The 20602-nt window shown below is 46.4% G+C and overlaps 1 protein-coding gene across 2 annotated transcripts in view; it reads left to right on the top strand.

Annotated features, from left to right (window-relative positions):
• KSR2 (kinase suppressor of ras 2) overlaps nucleotides 1-20602 on the top strand; it is a 403757-nt gene that overhangs the window by 373046 nt on the left and 10109 nt on the right. For both annotated transcript variants that reach the window (XM_088019751.1, XM_028116658.2), the window contains exons 15-16: nucleotides 18106-18202; nucleotides 19213-19346. In XM_088019751.1, the coding sequence (XP_087875877.1) occupies nucleotides 18106-18202; nucleotides 19213-19346 (231 nt within the window). The remainder of the gene's footprint in view (nucleotides 1-18105; nucleotides 18203-19212; nucleotides 19347-20602) is intronic.

Raw genomic sequence — 20602 nt, forward strand, 5'->3', positions numbered from 1 at the left:
AGAGAGGCACTGGCTCCCATAGAAACAAGACTGTATATGTACATGTGGGTACACACAGACGTGTGTCATGCCTGTGGCTTTTGATTCAGCGACAGTGACCCATTGTGTGGCGGCAAAGGATCAGTAATTTCCTCCATGGTGGCCCTGTGCGAGCCAGTGATCTGTAAGGAAGGTATTCTAAAGCAATTTGGGATTTGCCTCACTCGGATGAACATTTGTCCCACTCATCTAGTGCCTGGGAACCGCGTGGGAAGGCTCTGGTGGGGTGCGGTCTGAGGATTCAGGCAGGAATAGTGGAGAAGACCCTGACTTGACATGCGTGTCCATGTTTGAGTGCTGGCACACCGCACCTGGGTGTGTCCGCCTTGCTGTCCAGACTCGATATCCCCATACCTAGCTGGGAGCGTTGGCTCACATGCGTGGTTGGGTGAATGGTTGAATGAATGGACAATCCACTTGGCCTTGACCGCACCCACTATCCAATGCAAAGGAGAATGATTTAGATTTGTTCAACTCTCTCTAGTTCTAGTAGCCCAATTTCTGTTGACCCACCCCAGTTTCTTAGAACAAGGGTGAATAAGCCTTTTCTGTAAAGAGCCAGACAGTAAATTTAAAAATTTTTTTCTAAGTTGTATTTATTTTTTTCAGACCATAAATATTCTTAGTTTTGCCATATAGTCTGAGACTCAACTCTGCCATTTTAGCACAAAAGCATCTATAGACAGTGTGCAAACAAAGGTGTGGCTGCGTTCCAATAAAACAGCATTTACCAGGTACTTACTCTCCTAAACCTGTGTATCTACATTCTTCCAAATTCTCTGTGAGCTCCTGACCTAGAGCAGTGCCAACAATGAGCTCCCTGGGTGTGTGCTGGGGCATCCCATTCTCAAGAAAGGGAGAGGCAGTGGGAAGGAAGCTTCGGGCAAACTGGACCCAGCTCCTGTTGCCACATCCTGGCTGCAAAGGATCCTGGGCAAGTCATTTATTCCCTTGAGTCTTTGCTTCCTCATTGGAAAAGTGGGAACGTGAAACATTCCCCCACGGGGTTCTGATGAGGCTTGTCTCAGGAGCTTGGAAAATGTTGGTTCCCTCATCCCTCAACCCTGCTCTTTCTATTTCCCAAAGAGGCCATGTAGCTCGGTGGCTAAGAACAAGACGCTGGTGTCAGACAGATGGGGGGCAGCTAGTTCTGCTTCGTAGGCGTCCTCTGCGTGAGCCTAGCAAGTGACTTGTCCTCCCCAAGTCTCCATTTTCCCATCTGAAACAGCAATACACTTCCCTAATAAGGTTGAAACTGGGGGTGCATCTCTAGGTGGCCCTTGAATGACATGGGCTTGAACTGCACAAATTCACTTACATACAGATTTGTTTCTAGAAATACAGTATAGCAAATGTATTTTCTTTATGGATCTCTTAATGCTTTTTCTTTAGCTTATCTTAAAAAAAATGATTTATGTATTTGACAGAGAGAGAGCACAAACAGGGGGCGTGGTAGGCAGAGGGAGAGGGAGAAGCAGGCTCCCTGCTGAGCAGAGAGCCTGACATGGGGCTCCATCCCAGGACCCTGCAATCCGGATCTGAGCAGAACACAGACGCTTAACTGACTGAGCCACTCAGGTGCCCCTCTAGCTTACCTTATTGTGAGAATAAGTATATAATACATACAGCATACAAAATATGTGTTCATCGACTTTATGTGATCAGTAAGGCTTCCTGTCAGTTAAATTTTCAAGGAATCAAAAGTTACATGCGGATTTTCAACCGTGTGGGGAGTCAGTGCCCCTGCCCCCGCCCTACATCGTTCAAGGGTCAACTGTAGTTAAGATCATTCATGTCAAACCCCTAGCAGAGTGCTCATGGGAAGGTTCCCAGCGAATGGTATTGATGATTCTTAGGAGGCAGCATGGCTCTGGGGCTGCAAACACAGAATTTAGCCTCAGGCAGATCTGGGGCTTCAAGCCTAGCTGTACCACTTGAAGCACCACCTTGGGAAATTCTACTTTCCTCTGTGTCACCATTTCTTCCATGAAGGAGGTGGACCCATTCATCTAAAACACGAGTCTATAGCCTGAATTCTAGAACTTTCTATACATGTTCTCTTACATCATGGCCAGGTAGGTGCCACACTGAGGTCCATCTCCTGGGAAAGTGGAATTCTCCCACCCCCCTGCTGTTTCCCCTCCCCCCCTCCCCTTCCCTCCACCTGCTTGGGCCCTGGGCCCCGTGGGCAGAAAGGACACAGCGGTTTGTGGGGTGATGCATACCACACATTGTCTGCCCCTCCTCCTCTTACCAGACACACAGTTACTTTTAAAAAAAAATCAGATCGTTGACTCTGCCTCCTTCATTAGGGGTTGAACTTGTCCAGGGAGAGGGTGCTATTGGGACTTTCAGGTAAGGGCCCGTCATGTGCTGTGTGCCCAGCAGGTGCAGCCCCTATGCAGAAGACAAGGCACGAAAAATGCTTCCTGCCTTGAACAAATCACAGCCAGACAGCCTTCCGAGCAAGGCCAAGGCTGAGCTGCTCCGAGCATGGACGCGGTTCACATTGTCCTTCCTCATTTCAGTCCGTGGCCAGCTCAGTATTTTCTAAACCATCTAAAGGATAAACGTGTGTCTAGTTTCATTGCAGTCTGACTCAGAGGTGCCTTTTTCTCCTCTTTTTTTTCTCATTTTACAAAAGTACCATGTGTTTATTGGGAGAAAAAGTAGAAAAGATAGATAAGCAGCAAGGGGAAAAAAAAAAAACAACTTATAAAGCTCTTAATCCCACTACCTAGAAATAACCCTGCTGACACCTTGAAGTCTGTCCTCTTGGGTTTTTAATGCATATAAATTAGGTGGTATGCATATACATTTTTTAAATGGTAATTCAGTTTACTGTTCAGCTTTTTTTAAAAAAATGTGGTTCTGGTCAGGGAACAACAAGAACTGATGTGTTTCGGTATCCAGCCCCGGAAGGCAGGGCGGGGGATCAGCGTGGTCTTTCAGTACCTTGGGCAGACAGGGAGGAGGCTGCACGCTTCATCACTGACTGGCTCTGGCTTGGCTCAGGGTCTCTTTCAGAGATCTGCCCTGGCACCAAACACAGCTCTCCTCCCAGCTCCAGTGGTCATTCACTCATTCCCGGAGCATTTCTGGAGCTCCTCCCCTGGGCCTGGCCAGCTGTGTGCTGCAGGGGTGCATCCAGGAGCTCTGAAGACCCCCCTCAAATGACCCAGCCCTCTTCGGCGTGCCTTGCTTGTCTCTGGGTGGTGGCTGGGAATTCAGAAACACAAGCAGCAAGCAGACAGTGACGACAGACTTGGGCTGGCCCTCAATTTGGAGAGTCGGAAAGACAGGCTTTGATCTGGGGGGTGGGGGGTATCTCAGCTGAGCTCAGTGGATGAAGTTTTCCAGAAGTCAGGCCATCTTGAGTGGGTTCAGGTCACTCCTGTTTACCAAACCACCTTTTCCCAAGGGAGCTTCTAAAATCCTGGAAAGATGTGGTGCTTTCAGACCTGGACTCCAATCCAGAGCCTGTCACCTACTGACTGTGGGACCCCGGGCAGGTGCTGTAACCTTCCTGCACATGAATTGCCTTGTTTGTAACCTAGTACATGCCCTCCTGGGAAGGAGGGCCTGAGAAGTGCTCAGCTCAGTGCCTCGTCCCAGGGAGCCCCATAACAGAGACCGTTGTCCCACCTCGCCTCATTTCCAAGCAGTGCCGAGTAGTGGATACTCAAACTGAACTTGGAGGCCACACACATACTCACTACGTGTAACCACCTCCCCTCCCTCCTCAGTCCACCTCACACGTCATAAAGCACTGCACGTTCCAAAGGTTTCCAAGAGTCTGCCTGAGATCACATAGCCAGAAAGGGGCAGAATTTTATCCCAGGTGGTTCTGATTCTGAAGAGTGGCATAATTGGCAGGAGGGAGGGGTTTGCAGATATGAGGATTAAATGAGGGTTTCCGAGAGTGGAAGACAGGTACCGGTGGCCCCACATAGCACTTAATCCCAGAGAGTGAGACCAACCTGTTCCTCTTCAATTCTCCTTCCATCCTCCTGGTGACATTAAGGAGAAAGTCTCCACCCAGTGCTAGTACCTAACACCTTCTTAGCCCTGACTTGCTAAACTTCCTTTTTTAACACAAAGAGGGGGCCTCAGGATCAGATCATTTGGCAGGCTGCAATCCCCAGCTAGGATTTCGTTTTGTTTGACATCTTGGCTTTCACTGTACTTCCTTTTTTACATTTATCTGGGGCTAGAGATAGATACTGGCTTTCTACCTGGCAATTTGGAAGGTCATGATAAAAGTTTCTTTTTAAAATACGCTTATTTTTTTTCAAGGCAGGGCATCCAAAGGAAGCTACTAGCAAGTGATAAATAATGCAAGGTGGGCAGTCTGGCAAAAATGCTAAGGTGGTTCTGGAATGATTGCCATGAGATGTACAGTCTGACCCTTAGGAGATGATAAAAGACTATGCTGCAGAGTTAGGGAGGAGCATGTCCCGGGACGGCTTTGGACAAGGTCAGGAAGAACAGGTCTTGGATGGTGGCTGGACCACACAATGTGATTGGAGGCAGAGGCCCCCTGGGCTACCATTTCCTGGAAGTTCTTCCTGTAGCAAGCTGAAGGCTCATGCTTCCCCAGCTGGCTGCCTGTGCCTGTGGAACACTCCTACCCTTCTAAAGCCCAGACCATGGAGAGCAGAATGTCACCAGATGCCCAGAAGCATGAGGTCACAGTTAGGGGCAGGAGTTATCACTCATTGGCACAGCCCTGTCTCCGTACTTGAAGGGCCCAGAGCAGCCAGCCTTTGGCCTCTGCACTTAGCAAAATTGGATCCAGCCCTGGAGAGAAAAGTCCAGTAAGACAGGGTCTAAGCTTCCTTGTCCCTCCCCACTTCTCCAAGCTTTGCAACAATATCAAAGGCTGGAGTGGGGGTGTGCATTGGCAAAAAGTAAGCCCTGCTTTCCTGGGCAGCGAGGCTCCTGCTTTGCATCTTCCAGTGTCTGGCTGGCCACCATCCTCTTGGTCTGGCTGGGACATGAGCCTTCTACCACCCATCCCTTACTAAATGGAACTCTGTAACTTCATTTCCTGGATGCACGGCGTTTCTCACTTGCTTTCTGGCATTTCCCCATTTTTAATAGGAAGCGAACCTGGCATTTTTTATTAGAAAGCCCCAGAGTCCCGAGGTTTAATATCTTCAGTGTTAGATTCATGAACGACTTAGAAGTTAAAAGCTTGCCTGCGGCTGGAATTTGATGGAGCACGCAACTTGTTGCTGGACATGTGATTTATTTGCTCAAGGAAAGGGGGGTAAGAGAGGGGCAATTAAGTGGGTTTTGAGTTTTGAGAGGTGGGAATGCTTAGAAGTGAGTGAACAACCAAAGGGTTGTAAATCCTTTCTGACAGAATAGAGTGTTTTTAGAATAATAGCTGACTTTGAAACCAACTGCCTTGGGAACTCAAATCAGGCAGAGCTAAGGACTGTTTCCACCCAACTGTTCCCTTTTTTTTTTTAATTTTTTATTGTTATGTTAATCACCATACATTACATCATTAGTTTTTGATGTAGTGTTCCATGATTCATTGTTTGTGCATAACACCCAGTGCTCCACGCAGAACGTGCCCTCCTTAATACCCACCACCAGGCTAACCCATCCCCCACCCCCTCCCCTCTAGAACCCTCAGTTTGTTTTTCAGAGTCCATCATCTCTCATGGTTCGTCTCCCCCTCCGATTTACCCCCCTTCATTCTTCCCCTCCTGCTATCTTCTGCCTCTTTTTTTTTTTCTTAACATATATTGCATTATTTGTTTCAGAGGTACAGGTCTGTGTTTCAACAGTCTTGCACAATTCACAGCGCTCACCATAGCACATACCTTCCCCAATGTCTATCACCCAGCCACCCCATCCCTCCCACCCCACCCCCACTCCAGCAACCCTCACTTTGTTTCCTGAGATTAAGAATTCCTCATATCAGTGAGGTCATATGATACATGTCTTTCTCTGATTGACTTATTTCACTCAGCATAACACCCTCCAGTTCCATCCACATCGTTGCAAGTGGCAAGGTCTCATTCCTTTTGATGGCTGCATAATATTCCATTGTGTATATATACCACCTCTTCTTTATCCATTCATCTGTCGATGGACATCTTGGCTCTTTCCACAGTTTGGCTATTCTGGACATTGCTGCTATAAACAGTGCCCCTTCGGATCCCTACATTTGTATCTTTGTGGTAAATACCCAGTAGTGCAATTGCTGGATCGTAGGGTAGCTCTATTTTCAACTGTTTGAGGAACCTCCATACTGTTTTCCAGAGTGGTTGCACCAGCTTGCATTCCCACCAACAGTGTAGGAGGGTTCCCCTTTCTCCGCATCCCGGCCAACATCTGTCGTTTCCTGACTTGTTAATTTTAGCCATTCTGACGGGTGTGAGGTGGTATCTCATTGAGGTTTTGATTTGGATTTCCCTGATGCCGAGCGATGTTGAGCACTTTTTCATGTGTCTGTTGGCCGTTTGGATGTCTTCTTTGGAAAAATGTCTGTTCATGTCATCTGCCCATTTCTTGATTGGATTCTTTGTTCTTTGGGTGTTGAGTTTGATAAATTCTTTATAGATTTTGGATATTAGCCCTTTATCTGATATGTCATTTCCAAGTATTTTCTCCCATTCTGTCAGTTGTCTTTTGGTTTTGTTGACTGTTTCTTTTGCTGTGCAAAAGCTTTTTATCTTGATGAAGTTCATTTTTGCCCTTGCTTCCCTTGCCTTTGGCGATGTTTCTAGGAAGAAGTTGCTGTGGCTGAGGTCAAAGAGGTTGTTGCCTGTGTTCTCCTTTAGGATTTTGATGGACTCCTGTCTCACGTTTAGGTCTTTCAACCATTTGGAGTCTATTTTTGTGTGTGGTGTAAGGAAATGGTCCAGTTTCATTCTTCTGCAGGTGGCTGTCCAATTTTCCCAACACCATTTGTTGAAGAGACTGTCTTTTTGCCATTGGATATCCTTTCCTGCTTTGTCAAAGATAAGTTGACCATAGAGTTGAGGGTCCATTTCTGGGCTCTCGATTCTGTTCCATTGATCTATGTGTCTGTTTTTGTGCCAGTACCATACTGTCTTGATGATGACAGCTTTGTAAGAGAGCTGGAAGTCCGGAATTGTGATGCCGCCAGCTTTGCTTTTCTTTTTCAAGATTCCTCTGGCTATTCGGGGTCTCTTCTGATTCCATACAAATTTTAGGATTATTTGTTCCATTTCTTTGAAAAAAGTGGATGGTATTTTGATGGGGATTGCATTGAAGGTGTAGATTGCTCTAGGTAGCATTGACATCTTCACAATGTTTGTTCTTCCAATCCATGAGGATGGAACGTTTTTCCATTTCTTTGTGTCTTCCTCAATTTCTTTCATGAGTATTTTATAGTTTCCTGAGTACAGATCCTTTGCCTCTTTGGTTAGACTTATTCCTAGGTATCTTATGGTTTTGGGTGCAATTGTAAATGGGATCGACTCCTTAATTTCTCTCTCTTCTGTCTTGTTGTTGGTGTATAGGAATGCCACTGATTTCTGTGCATTGATTTTATATCCTGCCACTTTACTGAATTCCTGTACGAGTTCTAGCAGTTTTGGGGTGGAGTCTTTTGGGTTTTCCACATACAGTATCATATCATCTGCAAAGAGTGAGAGTTTGACTTCCTCTTTGCCGATTTGGATGCCTTTCATTTCTTTTTGTTGTCTGATTGCTGTGGCTAGGACTTCTAATACTATGTTGAATAGCAGTGGTGAGAGTGGACATCCCTGCCGTGTTCCTGACCTTAGGGGGAAAGCTCTCAGTTTTTCCCCATTGAGAATGATATTGGCTGTAGGTTTTTCATAGATGGCTTTTATGATACTGAGGTATGTACCCTCTATCCCTATACTCTGAAGAGTTTTGATCAAGAAAGGATGCTGTACTTTGTCAAATGCTTTTTCTGCATCTATTGAGAGGATCATATGATTTTTGTTCTTTCTCTTGTTAATGTATTGTATCACGTTGATTGATTTGCGGATGTTGAACCAACCTTGCAGCCCAGGGATAACTCCCACTTGGTCATGGTGAATAATCCTTTTAAGGTACTGTTGGATCCTATTGGCTAGTATTTTGGTGAGAATTTTTGCATCCATGTTCATCAAGGATATTGGTCTGTAATTCTCCTTTTTGATGGGGTCTTTGGTTTTGGGATCAAGGTAATGCTGGCCTCATAAAATGAGTTTGGAAGTTTTCCTTCCATTTCTATTTTTTGGAACAGTTTCAGAAGAACAGGTATTAATTCTTCTTTAAATGTCTGATAGAAATCCCCTGGGAAGCCATCTGGCCCTGGGCTTTTGTTTGTTGGGAGATTTTTGATGACTGCTTCAATTTCCTTAGTGGTTATAGGTCTGTTCAGGTTTTCTGTTTCTTCCTGGTTCAGTTTTGGTAGTTGATACATCTCTAGGAATGCACCCATTTCTTCCAGGTTATCTAATTTGCTGGCATAGAGTTGCTCATAATATGTTCTTATAATTGTTTGTATTTCTTTGGTGTTGGTTGTGATCTCTCCTCTTTCATTCATGATTTTGTTGATTTGGGTCATTTCTCTTTTCTTTTTGATAAGTCTGGCCAGGGGTTTATCAATCTTGTGAATTCTTTCAAAGAACCAGCTCCTAGTTTCATTGATCTGTTCTACTCTTCTTTTGGTTTCTATTTCATTGATTTCTGCTCTGATCTTGATTATTTCTCTTCACCTGCTGGGTTTAGGCTTTATTTGCTGTTCATTCTCCAGCTCCTCTAGGTGTAGGGTTAGGTTGTGTATTTGAGACCTTTCTTGTTTCTTGAGAAAGGCTTGCATTGCTATATACTTTCCTCTCAGGACTGCCTTTGCTGTATCCCAAAGATTTTGAACAGTTGTGTTTTCATTTTCATTGGTTTCCATGAATTTTTTTAATTCTTCTTTAATTTCCTGGTTGACCCATTCATTCTTTAGTAGGATGCTCTTTAGCCTCCATGTATTTGAGTTCTTTCCGACTTTCCTCTTGTGATTGAGTTCTAGTTTCAAAGCATTGTTGTCTGAAAATATGCAGGGAATGATCCCAATCTTTTGGTACCGGTTGAGACCTGATTTGTGACCTAGGATGTGATCAATTCTGGAGAATGTCCCATGGGCACTAGAGAAGAATGTGTATTCCGTTGCTTTGGGATGGAATGTTATGAATATGTCTGTGAAGTCCATTTGTTCCAGGGTTTCATTTAAAGTCTTTATTTCCTTGATCTTTTGCTTAGATGATCTGTCCATTTCAGTCAGGGGGGGTGTTAAAGTCCCCCACTATTTTTGTACTGTTGTCAATGTGTTTCTTTGCTTTTGTTATTAATTATCTTATATAATTGGCTGCTCCCATGTTAGGGGCATAGATATTTACAATTGTTAGATCTCTTGTTGGATAGACCCTTTAAGTAGGATATAGTGTCCTTCCTCATCTCTTATTACAGTCTTTGGTTTAAAATCTAATTTGTCTGATATAAGGATTGCCACCCCAGCTTTCTTTTGGTGTCCATTAGCATGGTAAATGGTTTTCCACCCCCTCACTTTCAATGTGGGGGTGTCTTTGGGTCTAAAATGAGTCACTTGCAGACAGCATATGGATGGGTCTTGTTTTTTAATCCAATCTGATAGCCTTTGTCTTTTGATTGGGGCATTTGGCCCATTTACATTCAGGGTAACTATTGAAAGGTATGAATTTAGTGCCATTGTATTGCCTGTAAGGTGACTGTTACTGTATATTGTCTGTGTTCCTTTCTGGTCTATGCTGCTTTTAGTCTCTCTCTTTGCTTGGAGGACCCCTTTCAATATTTCTTGTAGGGCTGGTTTTGTGTTTGCAAATTCCTTTAGTTTTTTTTGTCCTGGAAGCTTTTTATCTCTCCTTCTATTTTCACTGACAGCCTAGCTGGATATAGTATTCTTGGCTGCATATTTTTCTCATGTAGTGCTCTGAATATATCATGCCAGTCCTTTCTGGCCTACCAGGTCTCTGTGGATAGGGCTGTTGCCAATCTGATGTTTCTACCAGTGTAGGTTACATATCTCTTCTCCCGAGCTGCTTTCAAGATTTCCTCTTTGTCACTGAGACTCATAAGTTTTACTATTAGATGTCGGGGTGTTGACCTATTTTTATTGATTTTGAGAGGGTTCTCTGTGCCTCCTGGATTTTGATGCCTGTTTCCTTCTCCACATTAGGGAAGTTCTCTGCTAGAATTTGCTCCAATATACCTTCTGCCCCTCTCTCTCTTTCTTCTTCTTCTGGAATCCCAATTATTCTAATGTTGTTTCATCTTATGGTATCGCTTATCTCTCAAATTCTGCCCTTGTGATCCAGTAGTTGTTTCTCCCTCTTTTTCTCAGCTTCTTTATTTTCCATCATTTGGTCTTCTATATCGCTGATTCTCTCTTCTGCCTCATTTATCCTAGCAGTTAGTGCACCCATTTTTTATTGCACCTCATCAATAGCCTTTTTGATTTCGACTTGGTTAGATTTTAGTTCTTTTATTTCTCCAGAAAGGGTTTCTCTAATAACTTCCATGCTTTTTTCAAGCCCGGCTAGTATCTTTAAAGTCATGATTCTGAACTCTAGGCCCGACATCACACTAATGTCCGTATTGAGTAGGTCCCTGGCTGATGGTACTACCTCTTGTTCTTTTTGTTGAGGTGATTTTTTTCATCTTGTCATTTTGTCCAGAGGAGAATAGATGAATGAGAGAACAAAATGCTAACAGGTTAACAACGTCCCCAGAAAATGTACTCTAAACAAATCAGAAAAGACCTGAAACCAGGGGAAAAGAAAGAGAAAGAAAAAAAAAAAGAAAAAGATAAAAACAAACAAAAACAGAACAAAACAAAAAAAAATAGAATATGATCAAATATGATCAGGCTGGTGCATAGATCAGTGCCACACACTAGATTTTGGGTGTATTTTGGTCTGTTAGAAGAAAGTGCCTCCTAAAATTTTAAAGAAAGAAAGACTTATATATGTACAAAATAAGGGTTGATATGATGAAGGGATGGAATATGACTGTAAAAATGAAAATTATAAAAAATTTTAAAAAAGGAACTGATCAGGTGTTTGAAAAAATAAAGAAGAGGATTTTTAAAAAAAGGAAAGAAAGAAAAAAGGGAGAGAATGTGATCAGGCAGGAGACTGGAAAAAAGCCATACACTAGAGATTTAGGGTATATTTTGATCTGTTAGAAGAAACTGTATCTCAAAATTTTAAAGAGAGAACAACTTATATATATATATGCCAAAAATAAAGGTAACTACTATGAAGGGGTAGAATATGACTCTAAAAATGAAAGATAAAAATGTGGTTTTTTTTTTTAAAAAGGGATTGATAAGATGTTGGTTGAAAAAGGAAAAAAGAAAAATTAAAAAAAAAAAACAGTTAAAAAAATTAGCTTTGAATGACTAATGAATCATGGTAAAAAAAGCCATGAATTCTATGTGTAGTATTCCCCTAGCGCTGGAGTTCTCCCGTTCTCCTTGATGGGTAAACTTGGTCTTAGCTTGCTGGCCGTTCGTGCTGATCTTCTGGGGGAGGGGCCTGTTGCCGTGGTTCCCAAATGTCTTTGCCGGAGGCGGAATTGCCCCGCCCTTGTTGGTCTGGGCTAAGCAAGCTGCTCGGGTTTGCTCTCGGGAGCTTTTGTTCCCTGCAAGCTCTCAGTACGGCTTTGGAGGACCAGGGTGAAAATGGTGGCCTCCCAATCTCTGCCCGGAGGAGTCGAGAACTCGGGGCCCGCTCCTCAGTGAGCCCCCAGAGAAAAGCAGTCACTCCCGTCTCCCCGGTCTCTGGCCGCACTCCCTGCTCACCCGGCCTGTGACCGAGCGTTTCTATCTCTGGCACCCGACCCCATGTGGAGTCTCCAAACCCAGCAGATCCCTGCAGTGCGCTTCCGCGCTGCTCCTCCTGGGGGAGGAAGGGGAGTCTCCCCGGCTCTGCCGCTTGTTGGGTCCCTGCTGGAGGAGCAGTGGCCCGACTGTCACCGATCACAGTTTATGGCAACCCCAAGCTGAGAGCTTGCTCCTCGGCTCCGTCTCTGCAGCCGGCTTCCCCGCTCCAATACCTGGGAGCTCTGGCGCACTCAGGCTCCCCCGGTCTTTCTGTGACCCCGAGGGTCCTGAGACCACACTGTCCCGCGAGCGTTCCACCCCCCGCTTAGCCACTGGAGCTACGTCCCTCAGCGGAGCCGACTTCTAAAAGTTCCGATTTTGTGCTCCGCGGCTCTATCACTTGCCAGAAGCGGCCGACGGAGGCTCCCTCCCCGTCACCTATCCTCCCGAATATCGCCTCGGATTCACTTCTCCGCACATCCTACCTTCCAGAAAGTGGTCGCTTTTCTGTTCAGAGAGTTGTTGCTATTCTTTTCTTCGATCTCCTGTTGAGTTCGTAGGTGTTCAGAATGGTTTGATCCCTATTCAGCTGAATTCCTGAGACCAGACGAAATCCAGGTCTCCTACTCCTCCGCCATCTTGCTCTGCCCCCCCAACTGTTTCTTTTATTTGGAAGATCATTAACTTGAGGGGGGCAGGCCCTGGGAGGTATTCTCTAGAGCCCAGCCAGAGGGCCTTTGCTATGTTACTCACGTGTACCAGGCTTGGTCCCACCTCAGGGCCTTTGCACTGGCTGGTCCTTCAGCCTGGAACTCTCTTCCTCCAGATTTTCACATGGCTGCCTTTCTTCATTCAGCTCTTGGCATGAAGGTCACCTCCCCTGAGGGACTTACACTAACCATCCTAGCTAAGGAAGCTCCCAGCCCCAGCAGTCTCTGTCCAATTAATCTCTTTATTTTCCCCTTAGCACTTGTGCCTCTCTGAATATCTCATCTATTTGCTTGTTTACTTATTTATTGCCCAACATCTCCCCTGGCCAGTCAGTCGCATGATATTAAGGACGGGGACTGTCTTGCACACACCTAGAACAGTATCGCCTATCCTCAGAATACTACCATGCCCACAGTGCCACACTCACTAAATGGATTGCGAACATTACTATCTCTGGGCCTCAGTCAAATGAGATTGGCCTTGAGTGATGGTTCTCAAAGTGGGGTTCCTAGACCACCAGCATTAGCATGACCTGGAGACTCGTTAGGAATGCCAGTTCTCGGGAACCCAACCCAGACCCCCAGAATCAGAATTTCTCAGGGTGGGACCAGCCATCTTTGTTGTAACAAGCTCTTGCACGGGATTTTGATGCACCTTCCAGTTAGCCACTGGCCTCTTGCTTAAACACCTCTGAGGTCTCAGCAGGTGTAACTGCAGGAAGGGGAGCAGGTGTGGCCAGGAGACCATAGGTGCCCAGTCTAGAACATGCCAGTTTAAGACCAGACATACCTGAAAGCCACACTCCCCTCCCTCCCCCTCTCCATTCATTCACACAGGCCTGGGTCCCCCTGCTTGGTGCTGAGGGATTTGGAGGAGGGAAGAAAAGTGGCTGCCCTCGGCATCTAGATTTCTCCCCAGTCACTGTTTTGGCGGAAAGTAGCCAGCTTGGACAGAGGTCCTCAATAAGCCTTCTAGGTGGTTTTATCTCGTTGCTTCTGGCAATCCTCTTTTAGGCTGGTTTACTACAAGCATCTTACACTTGCAGTGCCATCCTGGCCAGAAGGCCCACTATGTCACCTGGGATGTGGGGTCAAAGGGCAGAGTTGTATGAATGCATTGCCTGGGTTCAGGGCTGGAGAGACCTCTCCATCAGCTTGCAGATAAAGTGGGAAATAATCCAGTCCTTGTTCCTTTTCTTGGAGAAACGTGATCATTTTGCAGAGAGAGATACTGAGAGGGGAAGTTGTGCGTGTGTGTGTGTGTGTGTGTGTGTGTGTGTGCGCGCGCACGCGCGCGCGTGTGCTTACTGCCCCAGAACCTAGAGGGCTACTAACTACATCCTTAAGCTACTAAAACACCTTCTCCTGACCTCCAGACTGACTGCCACCAAGGCCAGCAGGCTCATTCATCCTCATTGCCATAATAGTGACATTATGCCTACCATTTACTGAGGGTGTGTGACATGCTGGAGTCTCAGAGAAAGTTATGGAGCAAAAGATGGGGGTTAAGAGCCGAAGGTCTGGAGCCAGGCTGCCTGGGTTCAAATCCCAGCTCCACTGAACCTCTCAGAGCCTCGGTTTCCTTATCTGTAAAACGTGGCTGATCTAAGACTTCAATAAATCCAAGATGCTATTAATTACAATGTGCACCATGTATTCATGGACAAAGAAAGAAATACAGTGCCAACAAAACTGTTACCTGTTCATGAATAAGACACATTCTGCTTTCAGAGATGTTGAATTTCAAGGAAATGTGCATCTTGGAATCCATGGAATACAGCAAGAATACCCACCGTGTGGGGCCGTCATCCCTAGGCTGGCAGCTGGTACCTAGAAAGGGCTCATGCATGTTAGCCGGTGGTGTTACATTACCCCCGTTTTACAGATGAGGAAACTGAGATCAAGGTCACTTCCCAAGGCCACCCAGCAAGTAGTAAATGGTAGAGTCAGATTTGGATTCCCTTGCCTGCGTGTCTCTTAAATGGCCCCCAAATCACGTCTGGTAACGGGGCACCCATACCACACAAGGGGTGAGAGAAAGATCAGGAACAGGCTGACACCATGTGTGTGTGTCTGTGAGCAGGTCCTCCGCCCCTCTGGGTCTCCATAGCCTCATCGGCAGGAATAGGGCAATAGTGTGGACCCTGCAGGGCTGCCTTGAGGATTTGTGGAGGTGACTTAGGTCCCACACACGTGCTCAGTAAACCTTCATCCTCTCCTCCCTTCCCTTCTCCACCTCCCACCCCACAAGTGGCTTTTGGGGCACTGCTGTTAGCCACAGAAACCCCAAGCTCAGAGCAGTTGCCAAAGATACTTGGACTGACTTGCCTGGTGTATCTGAGCCTCAGCCACCCTGGACACCTGCCTGATGCCTGCTCCTACTTAGAGCTCAGCCTTCTCCCTGCACCTGCTCTCCAACTCAGCCCCCGATACACACCTGGCAGGCACAGCCAGGCCCAGAGCTGCTAATTCCTCTGCAGACAGAATTGTGACTATGTGAAAGAGCTTAAAAGTGGTTATGGGGTGGGGGGGGTGCCTCGGGGGCTCAGTCGGTTAAGTGTCTGCCTTCAGCTCAGGTCATGATCCCAGGGTCCTAGGGTCGAGTCCGGCATCCAGCTGTCTGCTCAGCAGGGAGCCTGCTTTTCCTTCTGCCTCTCTCTCTTTCATGCATAAATAAACAAAATCTTAAAAAAAAAAAAAAAAAGTGAATGCCTGGGTATCAGTGTTGGTTTAGATTTTCTTGTAAATTTCAACACACATATTGTTCATCCTTGCCGATTTCTTTGAAGCAAACTTTTTTAAGTGTAATATCTGGCAAAGTGTCCAGATCCTAAGAGCACAACCTGATGAATTTCGACTAAATTCACACTCCTATACCACACCCCAATCGAAACAACATTGCCTGCCCCCTCCCCCCCACACCCCTCATGCCCTCTCCAGCCTCCCCAGCCCCCAAGGGTCACCACTACATCTACTTCATGCATACGGGTCAGTTTTGTCTGCTTTGCACTTTATACATACGGAATCATTCCGTGTGAGTCCTGTGTGGCTTCTTTTGTTCAACACTGTGTTTATGTTTGTTGCCGTTAGCAATAGTTTATTGTTTTACAGTATAGTACAAACATATATGGTTATATGGCACTATCACAATCTATCCATCTTTCTGTTGATGAACATTTGGATTAGCTCCAGTGAGGGGCTATTATGAATGGGTTGCTGTTAACATGGTAGTACATTCTGGCATATCCGTGGGTGAATATGAGTATGCATGCCTGTTGCGTATATACTTAGGGGGTTATTTGTATATTTCACTTTGGTAGCCCTGCCAAGCTGTGATTGTACAATTTACATCCCACCAGTGGGATGTAAATCATCTCCAGCAGCCCCAGAAACCACAGGGTAGTGGGAGAAGCAAAGGTTTTAGCAGCTGCTCCTGGAGAGGAAGATGTGAGCAGAGAAAGAAGATGGGAGGGTATTTGAAGCCTGCGACTTGTATGCAGTTACCCTGGGAAGGAGAGTCTGGGACTCTGGGAGCCTGTTGCAGTGATTTGCTCTGCCATATGCAGTGGGGACAGTATTTTCTGTGCCCTGGCCGGTAATGCATGTAGGTGGCTGTTCAAGAACTGAGTATCCCGGGGAGGGAATCCACCCACGGTCTCCACCATCCCCAATGTTTAAATGTCAATATGGTTTAATTGGCTGCACAGCCCACTCCCTCCCCCTGTCCTGCAGCATCCATAGCATATGTACCCCCAGGACAGCAACAACAGGGGATAGCCTTGAGTCACCGAGGCTGCCTCCTGCCAGCTCACTGGGCAACCTTGAACAGGTGAGTCAGACTCTCTGGGAGTCAGCTTCCCCGAGAATCTCACCTTAAGGAAGTGAAGAAATGAATCTTAGTCAAAGATCATGGGTAACATTTTGGACGGTTATATGGGTGGATGTATGGATACATAGCTAGGTAGAGAGGAATATAATAGATGGACAAACAGATGTGATGTGTGTATAAATATATAATACATATTTGCCAAGGGTGTGTGTGCATTTTGCCATTTTATTGATCATTTATTACCTCTCCTAATAGCCAGCATTTCATGAGCACTTAATATGTGTCAGGCATGGAGAGATGCCCATCCCTTTACACACCTGATTTCATATGGTTCTCCTTAACAGTCTTGTAAGGCAGGAACTATTGACCCCATTTTACAGAAAATGAAAATGAGGCTCAGAGAGGTTAACTCACCTTCCTGGGGTCACACAGCCATTAACTGACAAGCCCGGATTCTAACCCACAGAGTTTGACTAGGCCCCTGTTCTAACCCCTGTGCTACACTTTCCACCACGTGCGAGGCACCGCCCTGGGCTCCTTCTCTCATTCAGTCCTCGTACTGACTCTACAAGGTATGCATTCTCTTTGATAGCTGTGGAAACTGAAGCCCAGAGGGGTTAAGTAACCGACCCAAAGACACACAGTAAGGAACACAGCTGGGATCCAAAATGAGGTCCCTTTGCCACAGTTCCAGCTCCAACCACACGATCTCAGCTATGTCTAGCATGTAACAAGGGCTCGAAAATACTCAAAGAAGGACTAAGAGTCTTTTAGCAATGAAGTCCTAGATTAAAAGAAAAATTCAAGCCATTATTTTGACATGAGATGGAACATGAACTTTTCTAATACCATCCTTTCCTCTTTTAGCCAACACCGGATACCATGAGCCAGACGTGGTGTAGGGGCTGGGAATGCAGTGGGGAATCTAGAATTCATTCATTCACTCATTCATTCCGTGACCATGTACTGAGGGCCTGCTGTGTGCGTACCAGGAACTGAGCGCTCTGCGGGAAGGACAGATGGATGGGCATGTAGGCAACTAAACGGGGAGGTGTGACCATCACTGCATTACCGTCCTTTGTCATCTTGTCATTCATCTTACACCACTGGTCCTCGAAATGAACTCAATGAGGCTGAAAATAGTTTGAAAAGCCCTCTATCTCGACAGGCATCTGGTTTGGGGGGAGGGGTATCAGTGTTGACACGCCACGGTCTGAAGGCTTGAATGCATCTTTGGCCGATGGTACTTGGTGGACGTGAGCCACCACTTTGCTGTTGTTATCACTGTCCCTCAGCTGCTTCGGGTGAGCGGGAGCAGCTGGGACAAGTGGTTGGCAGAGTGCTGTCTGAGTGGTGTCTGAGGACCCCAGAAGTTGTCAGTTTATGCGCAGCTTTCCTTCTGTGCAATCTGGGACAGATGGAACGTGGCAAGCCTGCCTCTGGACTGGGTTAGATTCTGCAGGTATCCTGCGATGCCAGGGTGGTGGTGTCGGTGATAGAATGGGCCCCCGTTCCCGTCTGCATCCCAGAACCAGATCTGAGTCCAGTTAACAGGCTCATTATCTGATAGGCAAACTAATGGCACCTGCAGTCTTACTTGTCACATCTAACAACCATTGTGGGTCACTCTCATCTGAACAACTGCTGATCATTTATTTTGTCCTTTTGCTTTCCAGCCTGTGTAAGGGACGGACGCTCTATTCTGTGGTGAGGGACGCCAAAATCGTCTTGGATGTCAACAAAACGAGGCAGATTGCTCAAGAAATTGTGAAGGTACCACAGGGTCTGGGGCTCCCTCCTGAGATGCATGGTCTGGCTTCAGACCAAGAAGTCTGGATTTAAAAAAAAAAAAAAAAAAATTAGACTTGATCTGAAAAATAGCAGGCAGTAGGTGAGGAAGGGCTTTGCCTGGATACTGCCATGAGGGTTGGTCTCCCGATGTTTGGCTGCCATCTGGTGCCCCAGCATTGTGATAATTGGGCCTGTTGTGGGGACCCGGATAAGTTTGTGTGGCTAGAATCCCTTACCCCTCCGATGCTTGAATTCCCATGAGTGCAGGCCATCTCTTTCCGCAGCTGCTGGGGAAACATCCAATTGTTGCAAGTTGTTTGGGATTGAAACAAACTGGAACATCCTGTGTTTTCTGGCAGGTGCCTCATTAGTCAGTTGACTGGGGCTTTTAGTTGACATTGGAAGTGTCAGGACTGAGCTGTTAGAAGAGATAAAATGTGACTGCTCATAAAGGCGAAAAACCAAAAATCTAGAGACTCACCCTTGAGCGAGACTTCCACTAGACTCTCTCCTCCGTGGTCTTGATCATTGGCTCATGATCTGTCCCTTGAGGAATGCAGTGCATTCTGCACTGATACGGGTTAAGTGGATATAAAACAAATCTCCTGCAGAGGAGTTATTTTTTAAAGAGGAAGTGCAGGGAGGTGGTGGTTGGAATTCCTTTCTCCGGGGACCTCCTCTCCATTTTTGTCAATTTTTCCCCCCACTGGGGACATCTTTCTTTGTCTCTTCTTCAAGAAGCAGAAGAGCTAGGTGGGAACAGTTTGGTGAGGGTCTGAGGGTGGTGGCGGATGTGTGTCTTGGGGACCCTGCCTGTTTCTGCTTGCCATGACTTCTCTCACCCCACCTCCGAGCCTCTGCGTTGGGGTCCCCAGAACTGCGGCTATTTGGGGTGCTCTTGTTGGAAAGGCAAGGAGGGTGGACCCAAGCCAAGTAGCAGCAGAGACCGCTCAGGTATTCCTTGAAAATTCCCATTTCCTTGCCTCCTGCAGGGCATGGGCTACCTCCATGCAAAGGGGATCCTTCACAAGGACCTCAAGTCAAAGAATGTCTTCTATGACAACGGCAAAGTGGTGATCACAGACTTCGGGCTCTTCAGCATTTCCGGGGTGCTGCAGGCCGGCAGGTGAGTGGTGGTGGAAGGGCCCAGTGGAGTTCTTGGCCGATGACAGTCAGGGGTGAGAAGTCACCCAAATGGCATCAGTGACGGAGACTGGGGGTTGGGCCTGAGATCGCTTAGCTGGGCGGCTAGGCTGTTGCTGATCCTGGGGCACTGATACCAGGTCAAGCCGTGATTCCCCAGGAGCCCTGTCTTGCAAGTGGTGCTTTTAGGAGCACGGGCTTTATTGGGCACAGAGCATCCCCAATCCTGAAAGCCCTTGCCCTCGAATTTAACTGGAAGATCCTCCCTTTGCCCTGAGTACCCACCTGGCAGTTGAAATCACCCCAGAGTCCTTGCTCAAAGTTTTCTTATGAATTGATCCAGTTTAGTGCAGCAAGAGTACTAAGGGATTTAAAGTCAGACCCACCTGTGCGCCCCCCACCCCGGCTCTGCCACTTAATCACTATGACCTTAGTTATACTCCTGGAACTTCCCTGAACTTCAGTTTCCATGTCTGCAAGAAAAATGACGATGTGATCATGCCTACCTCGCAGGATCCTTGTGTGGCTGAAATAACACAATCAAGTGTCCAACACAGTGCCGGGAGCACAGGGAACACCACACAGAGTAGCTGCTGCTGAGTTGTTGTAATTACTATAAATTTGCATATACCTCCCCCAGTGTCACCCAGGAGAATCATCAACCATCCTTAAGTAATTAACTCTCAGGAGCCACTCACCCAAGGGCAAGCTGCCTTGAGGTGATGGTGAGAAACAACTTGATTCCAAATAAACAGCCCATGATTCAGGAGGTCTGCCCGCTGTGACTTTTAATTTGGAGTGTGGACGCGCAAGCACACACAGGCTCACGCATGCATGGACGCGTGCTCGTGTACACACACACACACACACACACACACTTAAAAACCCTGTGGTTTTCTCTAATCGCGCCTTTTGTAACCTGTGCGTGCCTCCTCCGGATGGCAGCCCCACACTCTCCTTTTACTTGTTTCAGCTGCTTTGAGGTACTGATCTCTTTGAGGTCCACCCCAGGGCCCCCCAAGGTGAATTTTGTGCATGCTATATAATGCGTTGACTCTAAGAGCGTCCAAAAATCAGCAACACTTGATCTAGCCACTTTCTGTGTGATCTAGAAACAGAAAGCGTAACAGAAGCGGAAGTTTCTTTTCAGTTCTACTCCACCCAAAAAGATTCAGTGCAGTCTCCAAAACTATCTACAGCACCTAAGATGAGAAAAGAAGCAGGTAAATGAACAAAGAG

Source organism: Eumetopias jubatus, unplaced genomic scaffold (assembly GCF_037043125.1).
Source record: "Eumetopias jubatus isolate StellerSeaLion01/CBP00866 unplaced genomic scaffold, mEumJub1_p1.0 scaffold_16, whole genome shotgun sequence".
NCBI classification, from domain to species: Eukaryota; Metazoa; Chordata; class Mammalia; order Carnivora; family Otariidae; genus Eumetopias; species Eumetopias jubatus.